General features: G+C 38.4%; 1 protein-coding gene across 1 annotated transcript; it reads left to right on the forward strand.

Annotated features, from left to right (window-relative positions):
• The first annotated feature begins 1,683 nt into the window (after positions 1–1,683).
• On the forward strand, positions 1,684–16,116 carry LOC149457795 (scavenger receptor cysteine-rich domain-containing protein DMBT1-like). The gene is made up of 7 exons (XM_089683104.1): positions 1,684–2,008; positions 7,016–7,033; positions 7,599–7,737; positions 10,353–10,567; positions 12,600–12,775; positions 14,158–14,546; positions 15,701–16,116. Exons 1-7 carry the CDS (start codon positions 1,699–1,701, stop codon positions 15,954–15,956), a joined length of 1,503 nt encoding a protein of 500 aa, XP_089539230.1. The 5' UTR covers positions 1,684–1,698; the 3' UTR covers positions 15,957–16,116.
• The last annotated feature ends 240 nt before the right edge of the window (positions 16,117–16,356 follow it).

The raw sequence follows: 16,356 nt of genomic DNA on the forward strand, positions 1-16,356 counted from the left end.
CTTGGATAATAACTTAGAACTCCCAAACATTATATATTTTCTAAAAAAAAAGAGAAAAAATGTTAGTTGTAATTTTTTATTTCACACAGTAATTGCAAACAGTTTTGCAAAACTAAGCTTTAATGAATTTTAGTGCACACAAACACCTCACATGTGTGGTGCGAAAACCATTTACATATACAACCTACATGTGTGTTTGCATTTGCATGTGAATATGGGGAGATTGTGATGCTTTCAATTTTTTAAATGTATTTAATTTTTTTTTTACACCGCTTCAATTTTTATCACATTTTTTGCTATCACAAGCGATGAATAACATCCCTTGTGATAGCATGGATAGTGATAGGTACTCTTTACTGAGAAATCTGGGGTCTGCCTTCAAAAGCATCTGAGCAAACTGAGATCGGTTTGATCAGATGGTTTACAAGCAGGTAATGGCTTGTAAACAACAAACCAAAACCCGAAGTGAGAACATCCTCATCTCTTCTGTTTCATATGCCATAGAAGAATTTCCTCCTTCACCTATATGGTGTGCTGACCCAACCACCCATTTCAGTTTCGGCTACTTGAATAATTTTTACATTGTAGAGCATAAGCTTTAAAAAAAGACTACAGCTGCAGCTATGATCCTGATAAAATCACTGAAACCCAAGGACTTATAGGTAAATCCAGTTGTGAGAAGCGGTTAAGGTGTCCAGCACTATTTGACAAGCCCTAGCTTAAAGGGTTAGAGCAGAGAGCTGGTGACTAAGAGAGACACCACTCTGCTCGGAGTGGACGCAAGTACTGATAGATCAGTGGTCAGGTGATTAATTCTTTCTTGAAGCCTGGACATCGGATTATATCTATCTCCTCTCGCAGCTGTGAGTAAGAAAGCTATACTGTATCTATGCCTGTAGCCACCATTGATAGTCATAATATGCTAGGCAGAAAAAGGAAAGGCCACATACAACGTTTAGTATTTGAAATTCATTCATTCGTTGTGGATTGTTAGAATGCCTCAATTAACGGTTTTGCTGTGTTAGCAGTTTATTTGAAAACAGCGGGTTTATTTCTCAAGCTTGGGAAAATAATTTTTAAGTCAAGATAATGATTACATTGCACTTGCATGATTAGGTTGTTGTTCCTAAAACAATAGTGTAGCACATTGGATTGCACAGTATTCTTTGAGTCCCAAAATAAAAACTCTCCAAGTAAGCAAACATGTTTCATTCACCAGGTGCTGCTACAGGAAAGCAAGGAGCTGGTAAGTACAAATAAAAACAAAATTATAATTTAACTTCTTCATAGCCAGAGGTAATATTTTGCCTTCAATCACTGCAATGATTTCAGGCAGAGAAGCTCATAAGGTGGTGTAACAGCCATGATGCAAGATCTACTAAAATTTTGTGATATGTGCCAGACTGATCTAAGGAGTCTTTACAAATGTTTTCACACTAGATTCATATGACTTTTATCCAACATTCACACATTTTCTAATTGTATTCATTTGAAAAAAAAGGTTTGAATCCTGGAGGAATGTTGAAGGAATCCTGTGTGGATACATTCATAAATCGACCCCCGTACTTACTATGTAGTTGAGACTCATTAAAATTATGTAATACCAGGAAAATGAATAAAAGTGCAGAATTTTTGATTTATGAATCTTGATTCATAATTAGGTGGCCAACATTTTGTTTATCTTATATTGTGCCAGATATGGTTCTGAGGTTGGAGAATGGTAGAAACCGTTGTGTTGGTCGTGTGGAAATCTTCTATGAAGGGGAATGGGGAACGGTGTGCGATGATTCTTGGGATCTGACAGATGCTCAGGTTGTATGCCGGCAACTAGGCTGTGGCAGAGCAATTTCATCATTTGGCACTGCCTATTTTGGCCAAGGAACAGGACCTATTATTCTGGATGACGTGGATTGCAGAGGCGACGAAAATATTTTGTGGAACTGCCCACACCGAGGGCTGAAACAGCACAACTGTGGCCATTCTGAAGATGCTGGAGTCAACTGTTCAGGTAAATTCTACTGGCTTCTGTACAGCCAATATGGCATAGCTAAGGTATTTATACTGTATATGTAGTAAATAAAAGACAACAATATTTAAAGGAGAAGTACAACCAAAGCTTGTTTGACTGCACTTCTGTGGATCAAAATCGTGCAGTTCATTCTGCACTCATGTGACCTGTTTTCATCTGACAGTGGGCTAAAGCAGGGGTCCTCAAACTTTTTAAACAGGGGGCCAGTTCACTGTCCCTCAGACCGTTGGAGGGCTGGACTATAGTTTAAAAATAAAAACTATGAACAAATGCGGACACAGTACAGGAGATGACCAGAGACTGCGGACATAGTACATGAGATGACCAGAGACTGCGGACATACAACGGGAATACTGGACCGGCCTCTCCATAAGACGCACAGACATTTCCCCCCAAGTGTGTCTTATGGAGCGAAATATATGGTAAATGCAGGACACCTTGTTGGGTCAGATCTGTGTACAATGTAAAGAGAGAGAGAGGGGGGGGGATAAGGAAGGGAGAGAGAGAGAGAGAAAGAAAGGAGGGGGAAAGAGAGAGAGAGAGAGGGGGGTAGAGAGAGAGGAGGGGGGGATAGAGAGAGTAGAGGGAGAGGGAGAGAGAGGAGGGGGGAGAGAGAGAGGAGGGGGGGGGCAGAGAGAGAGGAGGGGGGAGAGAGAGAGAGGAAGGGGGGAGAGGGAGAGAGGAGAGAGGGGGGAAAGAGAGAGGGAGGGGATCGATCATCTATTGCGCTTATCTAGGGTCCGTGGCCATGATACCCGACATGCAGCGATGGAGTCTCCTCTCTTGCTCCCCCTCTTCATTGTCAGCTCTAGGCTCCGCCCTCCGGCCGTGACGGTTGCATGCACTGATCAGAATAGATGGCTGGCTGCAGAGAGGCCAGGTGAGTGGTGCGGGTTCATAAGCCGAGCCAACCTTCCCCTGTTCTAGAATTGCTGATCCCGCCCTCCTGCCTCCCGCCCGAGCCCTGCCGAGCTCTCCCGACCTGCCAAACCCTAGTCCCTTGCCTCGCGGCAGATACGCCCCTGTCTGGCAGGCTGGATAAATGTCCTCGGTGGACCACATGTGGCCCGCGGGCCTTAAATTGAGGACCCCTGGGCTAAAGTCTGCTGTTGGCTAACGTCATTCAGCCGGTCCAGGTTGGGGAAAGATCTTGACTTTAAAGTCAGATCCACAGTGCAGCACTGGGGAGGAGGCAGAGCAGACAGCGGTGACTGAGAGTCACCGTTGTCTGCTCAGAGCAGCAGGGAGAACTGAGCAATCAGCGATGTCTGACCGCTCAGTTCTCACCTTTAGATCGGATCGATGCTGCATCCACTTAGGTAAGTATGATCTAGGAAAAAACACAATCCATGCTTCTCTTTTAAGCTGGTTGTACATTATACAATTTTCTTGCTGAATTTCCTTTAGATTTATCTTCAACTATGTAGTGCAAGTTCCTGCCTGAATGCATACAAATTGAAAGTGTTTAGGCTGAACCTCATATTATATGGTTTTGGTAAATCTAGGAAAATTGTATAATGTATTGCCAGCCTTACTAGTAAATTTAAATCCATATACTATATCAACCATTATTAAGCCTAATAGAAATATTTTTATTAAAGTACTGATCAAGCTCTGATTGTATGGTTCTGAAACTGTTTAGGAGGCCTCACCTGTGCCTGGCTTTCACACTAGCGGCCTCTATATTCAGTGTACACCTGAGTCTAGCTGGCTCAGACTGATCTAATGATGTCCTATCGAATGGAAACTCTGTGGATGTGATGTCACAATATCAAACATTGCCAGGGAAACTGCTAGGCAGTGAAGTGGCACCTGTTTTTAACCTGTGTGGACATTGTAGCCTCACACTGTGACACTGTCAGTTCTATATGTTGGCCTTAAACATTATCATCTGGTGACATGTTCAAAATACTCAGTACTCTTGTGATCTGTTGTCTTTAAACTACAAGCAACCCCTGCGATATATTCTCTATTCTCAGTAGAAGAAAGGTTTTATTGGATATTTAATCTTAATATAAGTATAGTGCTGGGTTTAAATGATCAATATATTGTGTCCCGATATTGAAATAGTACATACCATTGATAGTTCCCTAACCTTTTTCTCATCCCTTCCTCTTCTCTTCTTCCTCCTCCTCCTCCCTCCTCTTCTCTTTTATTTTCCATCCCCACCCCCTACCCCGTCACCATTTTTTTCTGTTCTCTTTTCTCTAAATAGAGTCTGATTCATAGGAATAGAAGACATATGGCCTTAATCCAGTTTACTGCCTATACCACCACGATTGAGGGGATTTCCTCTCACTTTCTCTCTCAGTATAAGGGAATCATGAGAACAACATTTTTCTTGGTTTGATTTTATAGATACAGAAACTGAGGGGAAATTTCTCCAGTGGGATTACCAATAGCTCCACAATGCCTGAAACCATAACCATGAATTATTGGGTCTTCATGTTGGTCTAGATGTGAGCAGTTTGCCATACAGGCGCTTCTGCCCAGCCTACAGCATTCTTTCTGAAACGATATTCGGAAGGAGGTTTAGTAATAACTGCCTCCATATTTGACTCAGGAAACATTTCCTCTAAGGCACCACCTTTACAAACTTATGATTTCTTTACTCTCATAGGTTTAAACAGTTAAAAAAAGGAGTTTTTGGATCATGAGTTAAATATTGTATTTGGCACTAATAATCTGATAAACTAGACTTGTTTTAGGTAAAGCTGAACTCTGGTCTTACCTTCAGTTATCTTCAGCACAATTGTGCAGTTGTACATGCTTTTCTCCTGTTCTAAGACTGCTTGCTTTAATTTCTCATCATACTGTGAGTTTCTCACAGTGTTCATTAGAAGCTGCAGCAAGTCAGATAGAGCCCACCTCATGTCCTGACTTGACGTCATCTAGCATCACCTAGCTCTTTACTCCCCAGCCTCACTGTCTCTAGCCCATGGTTTTCATTAATTGGATTTTGGTACTATCAGTCATAGAGGATGAGAATCACATGTGGGCATCGCCAATGGCTGTCTACATGCAAATGAAGCCTGCCTAGGAACACATGCTCCTCCAGACTGACATACATGAATCAAGACATTTTGATATTTTCAAAAGTCCTCCAGAAAGCCAGGTCACTGCTTGCAGTGGCTGAGGGCTCTTGAGAAGAGTACTAAGAAGGGTGCTGAGATGTTTACCGAATTCTCTGTACAGCACCCTACTGTTCTCTTCATTCAGGCGTTTTCTGCCTGCATTGCTCTGAGAAGTACAAAAACTAAAATGAGGTAAGTAATTAAAACAGAAAAGTTTTATTTAAATATGTCATTAGCATGTTGATGGGAGGGATCAGAAAAGGCACAATAATAGTAGATTACGTTCCAGCTTTAAAGGTGCTTTGATAATGAAATTTTTTTTACCTTTCTGTAAATGCGAAAAAAAGCATCTATTGGAAAGCCTATAGCTAAGATGTAAATTCTATCTCAATTTAATATTTTTTCCCATTTCAATTTGGCAGGTTCCGCATATCCTACAGGTAAGCACAGTTTATGTACAGTTTAAAACACGTACAGTTTAAGCAAAAATCATATTCTATTAATAGATTTGGGTTTTCCAATTCATGATAAAGTGAATTACTAAAAGGCATATATCATAGTTGCCAACATTTGGATATAATTAGAAGGGACAATATGAAAGGTTAGAGAAAAGGCCTGTTGGACTTATGGAGGTGTGGCCAAAATGGGTGAGGCCAATAAAGTGTATGAGACTTCATGGGGTTATGGCTTGTAGTCTGGGACCTTTTCACTTTGCTCTCCTATGTTTTAGATAAAATAGGGCCTGGGCGCACACTAATAAAAAAAATGAGAGTAATTATAAACCCAATTGCGGTGTCATTGGGAGTAAAATAACCCCCATCTGTTTTCTGTAGGATAAAATGAGTGTCAATCACTGGAGTCATTGGGAAAATAAAAGTCCCATTGTTGGTGTCAGTGGGAAAATATAAGTACCATATATATGTCCCATCATTGGTGTCAGTAGCGTAAGTGCTAATTGTTAGTGTAAGTGTGATAAAATAAGCCCCATATCCTTGGTTTTAGGGAGTATAAATTAAACTTGAAAGCCTTGGTGTCAGCTGGCATACTTACCTGAATGCACACTTATATGCTGCCTGTGAAAGAGGTGATCTCTCTTGCCAGTAGTCACAATGGCATTGCAAGGTGTTGAAAAGCACCCCCCAAGCAGAACACTACATATACTTCCCCCCAACTAGAACACTACACATACCCACCCCAACTTGAACAATACATATACTTTCCCTCAACTAGAACACTACATATACCCACCCAACTAGAACACTACATATACCCCCCCATGCAGGACACTACCTTTACTCCCCCCCCCAACTAGAACACTACAAATACACCCAACTAGAACACTACATATTCTTCCCTCCCCCCAACTAGAACACTGCCTTTACTCCCCCACATCTAGAACACTACATATACCCCCAACTAGAACACTACATATAATCCTCAGCTAGAACACTACATATATACTTCCCCCAACTAGAACACTGCATATCAACCCTCCCAACTAGAACACTACCTTTACTCCCGCACAACTAGACCACTACATATATCCCCCTCCCACACACACCGAGAACACTACATATACTCACACACTCTCTTTCCCTACGTAGAACACTACATATATTTACATCCTGCACCTTGCACACTACATATACTCACACATCTACTCTACATATCTACAAACACTATCCCCCTCCTGACCATTCCTGAGTCCTACATACACTCACACACTCTCCTTTCTGCAGCTCTACACATCTCTACCTTGCATCACTTTATCCCATCCTTATTTTGCAGATGGAGAACAACTGTGTCCTATAGGTTTTAATGCAGATAATGCTTCTACACCCTTCCCACCATCTATTTTCTTAATAGTAAAGTCCTGCTTCCACCGCACCATGCTCACCCTTTCCAAGGCAAGGTCTTGAAAATACTATAAGCAGTCCAGGGGACATGCAGAGACAGGAGGCCACAAGTGACTCTATCTGTTGGAGTGTGCATTAAGAGTAAAACAAGCAGACTGCCAAGCTTCATGATCTTGCGGGAGAGCCATGAGATATGGAGAAATTGGGAGAGAATAACTGGACTAGCCAGGGGTGGCCAGCACCAAAGAGGATATCTGCTGAGGAAAACTAAATTGTGATACAAGAAGCAGCTCTAAACAGGAAGCTGGGGTGGGGGTTGCATATATGCGCTCCAGTGTTTGTGTTTAAAGTGCACGCTATAGTTTTCATTTTAAAAAAAAACAAGAATTCAGGAGATATCCATAACTCTTTATCAATAAGTGAAAGTCCAATTTGTCCAGAAAAAAAGTAATAGTCATCTGGATACACTAGGTTGTTGCAAAGATATATAGTTTTACTAACACATGGCAAATTTTTCAGGCGTTCAAATGCATTATCCATCATGAAGGGACTTAAAAAATAATTCATATCCTTTAATAAGAAATACAGATGTAATAATCACAAGTTAAGAAATAAACACTGTTTATTCTTATGATACAGTGAACTGTGGGGGAATTTTGACCAATCCTCGAGGACACATCTTTACGAAGTATGGGGTTTCTTATTCATCGGATTCCTGTGTATGGTACATTAGTGTTGCCAACAATAATATAATTCATCTGTCTTTCAACGAATTCTTGTGAGTGTTATACAGATTTTTTTTTCTTATATATGTGCAACCCCAAATATGATGAAATGGGTCTGATATCTGGAATTTGAGATATTTTATGTATACACCTTCTCCAAAACTTCCTTATATACCCAATAGCCCAATCGGTCAACCATTTTAAACTTTTAGGTTAAAATATTCCCCTAAGAGGAGATGTCATAAGGGGCATATGTGCTGAGCTTAGCTGAGGAATTTGAGCAGTTGAGCACTTAATTACAAAGTGAATGCAGTGTAGGAGAGGCAGATGTCTTTGATTTTCTGCCTCCTTCTTTTCTAAACCCAAAACCAAAAATGTAATATATTGAAGCTTGCCAGTCCTTAGATGTTCTTAGATGTGGTAGCTGCCTTAGAACTTTTTTCTTCAGGCATTTTTCCTTTATTTGCAGTTGGTATTCCTGCCAGTAACACACTTCTGGTCCTAGGGTGACAATGCTTACTCTGCATCAGGACAACAGAAACAGGACAAGACTACTGGGGACTCCATCAATAGGCAGGGTCCTCAGAACAGTATAACAGTTAATAGCAAAGACAGAGAACAGCTGACAAGATTTCTGGCAAAATAAACAGATATTTTTGCACTGACTAAATAGATATAAAAAAAATCAATAGTACATTTAACAGCCAACAATGACTAAATATGAGCTGTTTATTGCAAGGGTTTATATACACTTTAAGTTTCACTTACATTTCTGAGAATTAAACACATAAACCATGTGAAACTCCGCTTAAAATAGGTTAAATATCCTCAGTTATAGCAAATGGTTGTGCTTAGGTTTAGATGATGTCATCAGTATGCTGCAGAAGAAGGAAGTATTTACTCAGTCTCCTCGCCCCCAGTGATCAGACTGCAGCATTGTACTCCCTGAAATGAAATGCTGTCTGAGAGACTACTCAGTAATGTAATTTCTAATGCCTGTTCAGTTCACAAGCAGATCACAAGGTGAGGGGCTGCAGCAAGGGGCTGATCTGAATCAGACGTTTTAGATTGAATATATTTTTATTAAAGTTTTCCTTTTTGTGTACAAAAGTACAAATAAAAAAAACACATAAAGAATGATAATGCCAATATGGCCATAACAGCATTGAAGTAAAAGGATATTGTTGATGGATATAAATAGGCCTATACAATAATGCTTAGAGTAAATCAGCCAGGTATCATATTAAGAGAAAAAAATGTCATGTATACAACATCTACAGACACTAATCCTAATAACTCTTGATGAGTCAGACTTTTTTTTGAACAAAACCAGAAACTGAACAGGGATTAGAATTTACATGACTAAGTAGGCTCTCAGACAGCATATCATTTCAGGGAGTACAGTAGATGCTGATTCTTTTTATTGATGCTCAAATAAAGAATTTGCTTTGAGATGAAGATAAAGCACATGTAATACACCTTTGTGGGTTTTACCTACACATTACTTACCATGCATATAGTTAACATGATTCATGAAACAATCATTTAATATGTCTCTTTAAATTCATAATTGCACATAACAAATGGCCATCATGTAGAAAACAACTGGGAGAAGCTTCTGTTTTGAAATGACATTTTTTGAAACCTGGGCCATGCACTATTTCAGGAGCTATTAAATGGAATCTATTTCACTTCTTTGTGAGTGACATTATTTTCTCTGAACTAGTAATTAGCCCAGGAGACAAAAAAATCTTGGATTCCATCAAAGGCTCTTCATAACGTTACTTAGCTCTGTGACACTGATAAAAAAAAAACCTGACTGAAATACATAGGCGTCTACTTTTGAGCATTTCCTTGGAGCAGGGTTAAAGTCAGAATTCCTGATCTATATGTTTCTTTGGTAATAGTCACATGGGGTGTTGAAGACAGAGTACTGAGTAAATTCAGAAGGATATAATCAAAGGTAGACCTAACTGTTCCCTCATGACAGGCTTCTGTTAAAGCCCATCACTAGGACAAATGTGGCCCCTTTCCCCCATTTACTATTTTTTTCAAAAATCCCCTTCAACTCCTTCAAACCACTGGGAGTGAAGATTGATAGTCAATTGCTGCAGGTGACATCACTATTCACTGCAATTCTGGAGCTGGAGGGGACCCCATGGGTGTACAGACAATGGGAAGAGACTATGTAACCCAGGGAGTGGCATGTACATCCAAGGAAGAACCATTCTACCCTATTGTAGGAAGGAAGAAAACTCAGGACCCAGAGTATTATATGTCCATGGATTTAGGTAGGTATTTTGAGCTTTTAGATACATTTGTGAACTTACTGCAGTGATTAGTTAGGCCCCAATCACACAGGGTGCAAGTGAGCAGTCCCAAATGCAGGGCTCACCATACCTACATGCCTATCACATAAGGAAAAGTAGCTGTGTTCATTAAACCACTGCATGCTAGTAGACTTGAATTGGCTGCCTGTACCTGGAGGCTAGAGACGCTGAAAAAATCAGCCCATGCATGATATACAGGCCTCAGCTCCAATGTGAATGAGGCCTAGAATGTTCCCAGAAAGGAGAGTTATATCCAACTGCATTAAGTTTATAAAAATTTAAAGTTACTAAAGTTCACTTTTTATCTTTTTTGTTGTTTATTTTCTTCTTTGGATCAGAAAAAAGAATGCACAGTCATGTCAGGTGTCTTCTGTGTTAATTTATGATGGCACCCCACGTGGATCGGTCTTACTTGGGAGCCTATGTGAAACAAACACCCGAAGTTTTATTTCCTCATCCAACAGCATAAGTATTGTGTACTCCAGTTATAATGGCGACCAAGACTTGGAATTCTCTGCTACATATGACTCAGTAATCTCCAACAACAATAATGGTACCTTTATGTGTAAATCCAAAATAACTAGTATCTAAAATTGGGAATAATTTCTACATATGATCAAAAAACACTCTAAGATTAATAAATGCTTCCAATATACATGTGTAAAAGGGCAGAACACCAAAAACTAAATGCATAATCTAAGATATGGAAGACAATCACAGAGATATAGTATATATTTTCTTTACTAGCATGTTTTAATACTGTACAATAACTTGAATTATGAATTTATTTTTGGTGTATATACTGTATGGAAGTCAATGTTCATCTTGTGGCGTGTGTATAAATACCAACTTGTGCTCTTCTTATCCTCCACCAAAGCCCCAAATATTCCTAAGGCAAAGTAAGCCCCTTAACTATATGTGACAATGCTCAGGCCTGTTTACCAGCAGCAAATGCTGCATTTTACTTTCAATATATACTCATCTATTTAGGCATTAAGAAGCTGAGTTGAAATTTAAGTATTTATCCAAAACTAAAATGTTTTATGTATATAGAGTAGGGAATGATTAAAACCCCTGTCAACTTTTATTCTTGTCTGTGTCCCCACTAGTTAGATTCACCCTCTCTATTTGTCTTTGTGACCACTTTCACCATTTTTGGGCATGGAAATTGGCTGCTCAAGTCTGACCTCTGCATCCTGGGAGTAAGTGGAAGGGAATAGATACACCCCTAGACTGGGTACTTCCAAAGGCTCCCCTACAACAAGCAGTATGGGAGTGCAGCAGAAGTGATAAATGCCAAAATGTGCTGCGCTCCACTTTTAAACGATAATAACAAATACTATAATCCACCTATATATGCATGTACTTCTGCATTAAAAATATAATTAAATAAATAAATCAACTATGAACTTCCACTATAAAAAACAGTGTCCATGTGCTTAACAGACATAAATGTCCATATATGCCTCTTTAAAAATTTGTGATCCCTCGAGATATATATATATATTCTGTGCTTCTTAATTTTGAAATCCCTGCACCCCCACTGGTTGTGCTCTCACCTCAAATATATGACCAAACCATTAAGTGAGGTCATATAGCGCTTGTATCCCTTTAATTGGACCAAATGTGGATGGGATGGTGTCCTGCTGAATGAGATCCTCTTCACTGCATCAATTAGCTCTCCTCCAAAGATGGTTTATATCAAAAGAATAATCAGATCATAGTGTATTATCCTTAAATAAAATTTTATTAATGAAAGGTAGTACACTCACGTGATAACTGTATAAAGATCGCTTTGTGCAAAAAAATATCCTCCTGAGTTTTTGGCAGTGGTGAAAATCCTATGTATACCAGCTGGTGTCAGTATAAATTAATTGAATCATTCACCCTGATGAAGCCACGTGACCAGTGGAATAACGCGTAGGGGAGGGGCTTTGACGTCACGACGCTCGATGGTTCCTTACTGACACCAGCTGGTATATATAGGATTTTCACCGTTTAAAAGTGTGAGAGCAACACATTTTGGCATTTATTACTGATTAGACACACTGGTATGAGTATGTGTTAGGTGCAGGCGATCCATTAATTAGCAATTGTATTTTTCAAGATTTACAGCAGCTCACAAGTTTTGTTTTTTATAAGTGCAGCAGAAGTGAATAGCAGAGTGTGAAAGACTAGTCTAGCTCTATAACGTGATATTAAATCCTCACTTTTTAAATTGCTTGCCTACAGGGACAATTTTTTTAAATTTTTCAAATATATTTTAAAATCTTATTTGCTAGATAATTATTTAGAACCCTCAAACTTTATATACTTTCTGAAAGCAGAGGTCCTGGAGAATAAAATGGTAGCTGTATTTTTGTCACATAAAAGCTTCAATCTAGGATCCAAATGACTCTACAGGAACAAAGGATTGTTTGAAGAATAGCATTGGCACTTAAAAGTACCAAAAGTCTCCTATATTATAGCACTGTTGGTACATTAGGCACTTTTTCAGCCAGGTTAGGCTCACCTTTCTAACTAATTTGTTTACTGGCCATTGTGGCAAATCATTTTTCCTTTTCTTTTTTTCCTCCTTTTTATAGTAACTGTCTCATGTCATTCAAATTACATGAATGTTCGGGTAGCTCTTGGATATCTTGATTCTCTGGGATATTCTGAAAGTGAAATTTTTCTTAGTGATCCACAGTGTCGTCCTACCACTGTATCAGGCTGGCTGGAGTTTCACATTCCTTATCAGCAATGTTTAACAGTCAAACAGGTAACATACCACAAATCTTCTTTTATTTTCATGCCTGTATTTATGCAAAATGTAGTATAATTTAGTGACTCTAAGTATTTCTGGTTCTTTTGGACTAAGACTCTTATAACTTTCTTTTCCACTTTAATATAGTATATTTCAGGCATTACACATGTTCAGTTATATCCAAAATCCTTTCCTGAAAATTTTTATTTTTATGTACTTGCTATTCTATATTTTTGTCATTATATTTAACATGCCTACTTGTAGATTCTGTGGTTATCCGTATATTCGCAAATTGTTTGACAAATTATTGGTAACTGATAAAATAAAATAAATTACATTTACCATTGTTTTGTTTTGGGGGGGGGGGGGGTCACATTAATTACAACTGTTGCTGTAGCAGTATCTGGGACAATCTAAAGTAAGTAGCCAATGCATTTTGGGGGACCAAGAGCACCCCCACCTTATCAAGGATTGATTGAGAACAATTTGAATAGACTAGAAATCTAGATGTTTAACATTGTTTTTTCCAGTGTAATTGCAAGCTCAAGCCTGGTCACCAGTTGGTTTGGCTGCCAAATCAAGCAGTTGTCACCAGAGCAGGTGGTAAGGGTGAAAATTTTAATGGTGATACTTGTACCAGCCACAAATGTCTAAAATTAGATTTCCTCTCATATTGAAGAGACTTGGCCTAACTTATCTCCAGAACACACAGAAAACAGAGATAGTCCCAACAGGCCAAATCACAGCCAGGAAACTAGCATATACAGCAAAAAGTGTTAAATTACAACCTACATATTTCTTCCTGTAAAGATCTTTTAAGATGTTTGATAAGATTTACTTAATAATTCAGATAATTTAGTTTCCACTAACTGCCATTTTGTATTTCCTGTGCTATGCTATTACAAAATACATGCAAAGAGATTTTCCTTTGAACAAACATACACAAAAGAGATAAGCAAATACAGTTATGACTTGTTGTTTGCAATGTAACTGTAATATGAATGCACAAGTAATAAAACTAGAAGGTTTAAATGACCATCTCTGGGCAAATTGGCCCTATACCTTCTTCCTTTTCCCCTTGTGATATTGTCACACACTGCCGTTTTGGAACCCAGGCAGACCAAGTTGCTGAGAATCCAAGGCAAAGGTGTCAATGTAAAACCAGTAGCACAAGGACACCTGAAAAAAAAACCCTCCCTCTCTGCTCTAGGAAAAATGTGAACCCAGTGTGTCAAGTGACCATAGATTTAGGTAAGTATTTTGGTCTTTAAGATTAGTGTATTTAATATACTGCAACAGTTAGAGTGGTTTAAGGAGTAAAGGATCGGACATAATGATAGTGTACACAGAGATAAACTTTAAACATTTTAATATACCATAGCTATCCTTTTTTTTAGGTTGAAAATGACACTATTAATTACTCCAATACCCTGTCTACCTACTCAGAAAACCTCATAGTGACCTACAGAAATAAATTAAATCTGTCTGTCAAATGCCGGCTGTATCAAGACACCATAGTGGAAGGCGTGTACTATGCTGATGATACAATTAAGAACTCAGTGCTGCAATATGGCTTGTATTCCGCCAGTCTGACATTCTTCCAAACCTCAAATTTTATACAACCTGTGAACAAGTACCCATACTATGTAAGGCTCAACCAGCCTTTGTTCTTGCAAGCCTCCTTAACCACGAATGAGACTGACTTGGACCTTTTTGTAGATACATGTGTTGCATCTCCTGATGAGTTTAACTTTACTGGAAGCGTTTTCTATATTGTCTACAAAGGGTAAGATAACATCTTTTGAGTATGTTTTTCTTGATTTTAAGCTACCTTCTTCTTTATTAAATGGCTGAAGTAATGTTTAAGAAAACAAACCATCTATCAAATGTAACAGAATACTTAAGAATGTGTGTTAATTGTTATGAATAGACATTAGTGTTTCAAGTTTCTGCAACTACAGTAGAACTGGAATACTATGAAAATGGCTGTGCAATGAAGGAACACCTTTTATTTTGCTTTGTAGGTACCAAAGATTTAGTTTGGAGAACACTGCTTTAGATATAATCTTAAATCCTAACCTTTAGCTATTGTAGATTGTACGGTAACATAAAATGATGTTCCATGTTTTTATTTTACAAAACACCAATCATTTTAAATCACAATATTTATTACAAAATGAATGCACTGTCTGAAAACTCTGTGTATACATAATAGACACAATACATTTATCTAGTATACAATATTTAAAATCACATTTATGAAGGATTAGTGCTATTTTCATCCTCTGTTCACCACCTAGATAAAAAGTAACGAAACATTTAAAATAGTAATGCAAATGTACTCTCATAATAGTCTAAGGTAGAGTAGAAATGGTATGCATGCACATAAGGATCTCATTAAAATGTATCTAAATCCAAGAATAAACTTGTAATATATTGCAGCCTAGCAGTCCTGATCTGTGGTGACTGTGTTAGTTTAGTTTTTTTTTCAGACATTTTTTCTTTATTGTGACCAGGTGATCCTGCCACTAACTAAACTGACAACTCACTCGTCGTACTGTATCTATGGCGGAGCAGTACTATCACCCTAGGCTGCTTGTTCCTGATTTGTAATGTAGAACACCTCCACCTCTTCTCAGCTCCATATCATGGAGAGGAGGTGTATTGCAATTTGCTTGTTTGCATTTATGGAACAGATATAGCAAAACAGTTTCAACCGAATATTTAATAGACCAAAAGGAAGAAGATTAAAGAAGACCATTATAATGGGTGTCATATTCTTTAATGTACATACAATATATACTGTACATTGCACATATTGTAGATGCACAGAGAGTTCCTGCATTGTTGGTTTGTCCTGTTGTGTTTTATCTATTATAAATAGCCCTGATTAACATATTGACAACAAAAACTGTAATTCATTATTCTTTTACATTTCAGGTGCAGCAGCATACCTGATTATAGGATATATCCTTCCTCTATGAGCAGTGTGGTCCGGTTTGGATTCAGTGCCTTCAGCTTTCTGAAGGAACATTCCAGTGTCTACATTCAGTGTAGATTGACTGTGTGTCGTAGGGGCAGCCAAAGCCCGCACTGCAGCCAGAACTGTGTGCCAAGGCGTAAGAGAGCAGCTGAACCTCACCAACACGAGGAGATACATATTGTTGTTGGACCTGTTGAAGCTCAGGAAGAATGAGTAGATGGCTAATTCAACAGATCTCATGAAGATAAACATCTGCAGAATTTATATTTTCACCTATTTTACGTTCATTTCTTATTGATCTATTCTATCCTTGATATGGAAATAATAATGTTCAAGTGCATGATCATTTAACACATATATTATATATCAAATGTTAAACGCATAATAAAACTAAAGTAACTGCATCATGTCATTGTATACTTTTGGTATTACATTACAACATTCAACTTTAAAGTGTATAAACTTCACCATCTGCTGTAAAATGTGGTAAGCTTTAAATATTCGGATAGTGGGAAAGGGTTAGACCCTCTATCAGATTTTTATTGCTGTATGTTTCGTCATTGAAGAGATTCATTCTTCTATTTGCACTGAAAACCATTGTCACCAAGAAAGA

This window comes from Staurois parvus, unplaced genomic scaffold, assembly GCF_062004578.1.
Source record: "Staurois parvus isolate SC_StPar_1 unplaced genomic scaffold, SC_StPar_1.0 ptg000303l, whole genome shotgun sequence".
NCBI lineage: Eukaryota > Metazoa > Chordata > Amphibia > Anura > Ranidae > Staurois > Staurois parvus.

Coding starts and splice junctions, on each gene's coding strand:
- LOC149457795 (XM_089683104.1), top strand. CDS start 1,699: ATGGTTCTGAGGTTGGAGAATGGTAGAAACCGTTGTGTTGGTCGTGTG. Junction 7,738..10,352: donor CTGTCTTTCAACGAATTCTT/GTGAGTGTTATA, acceptor TCTTTGGATCAG/AAAAAAGAATGCACAGTCAT. Junction 14,547..15,700: donor TTCTATATTGTCTACAAAGG/GTAAGATAACAT, acceptor TTTACATTTCAG/GTGCAGCAGCATACCTGATT.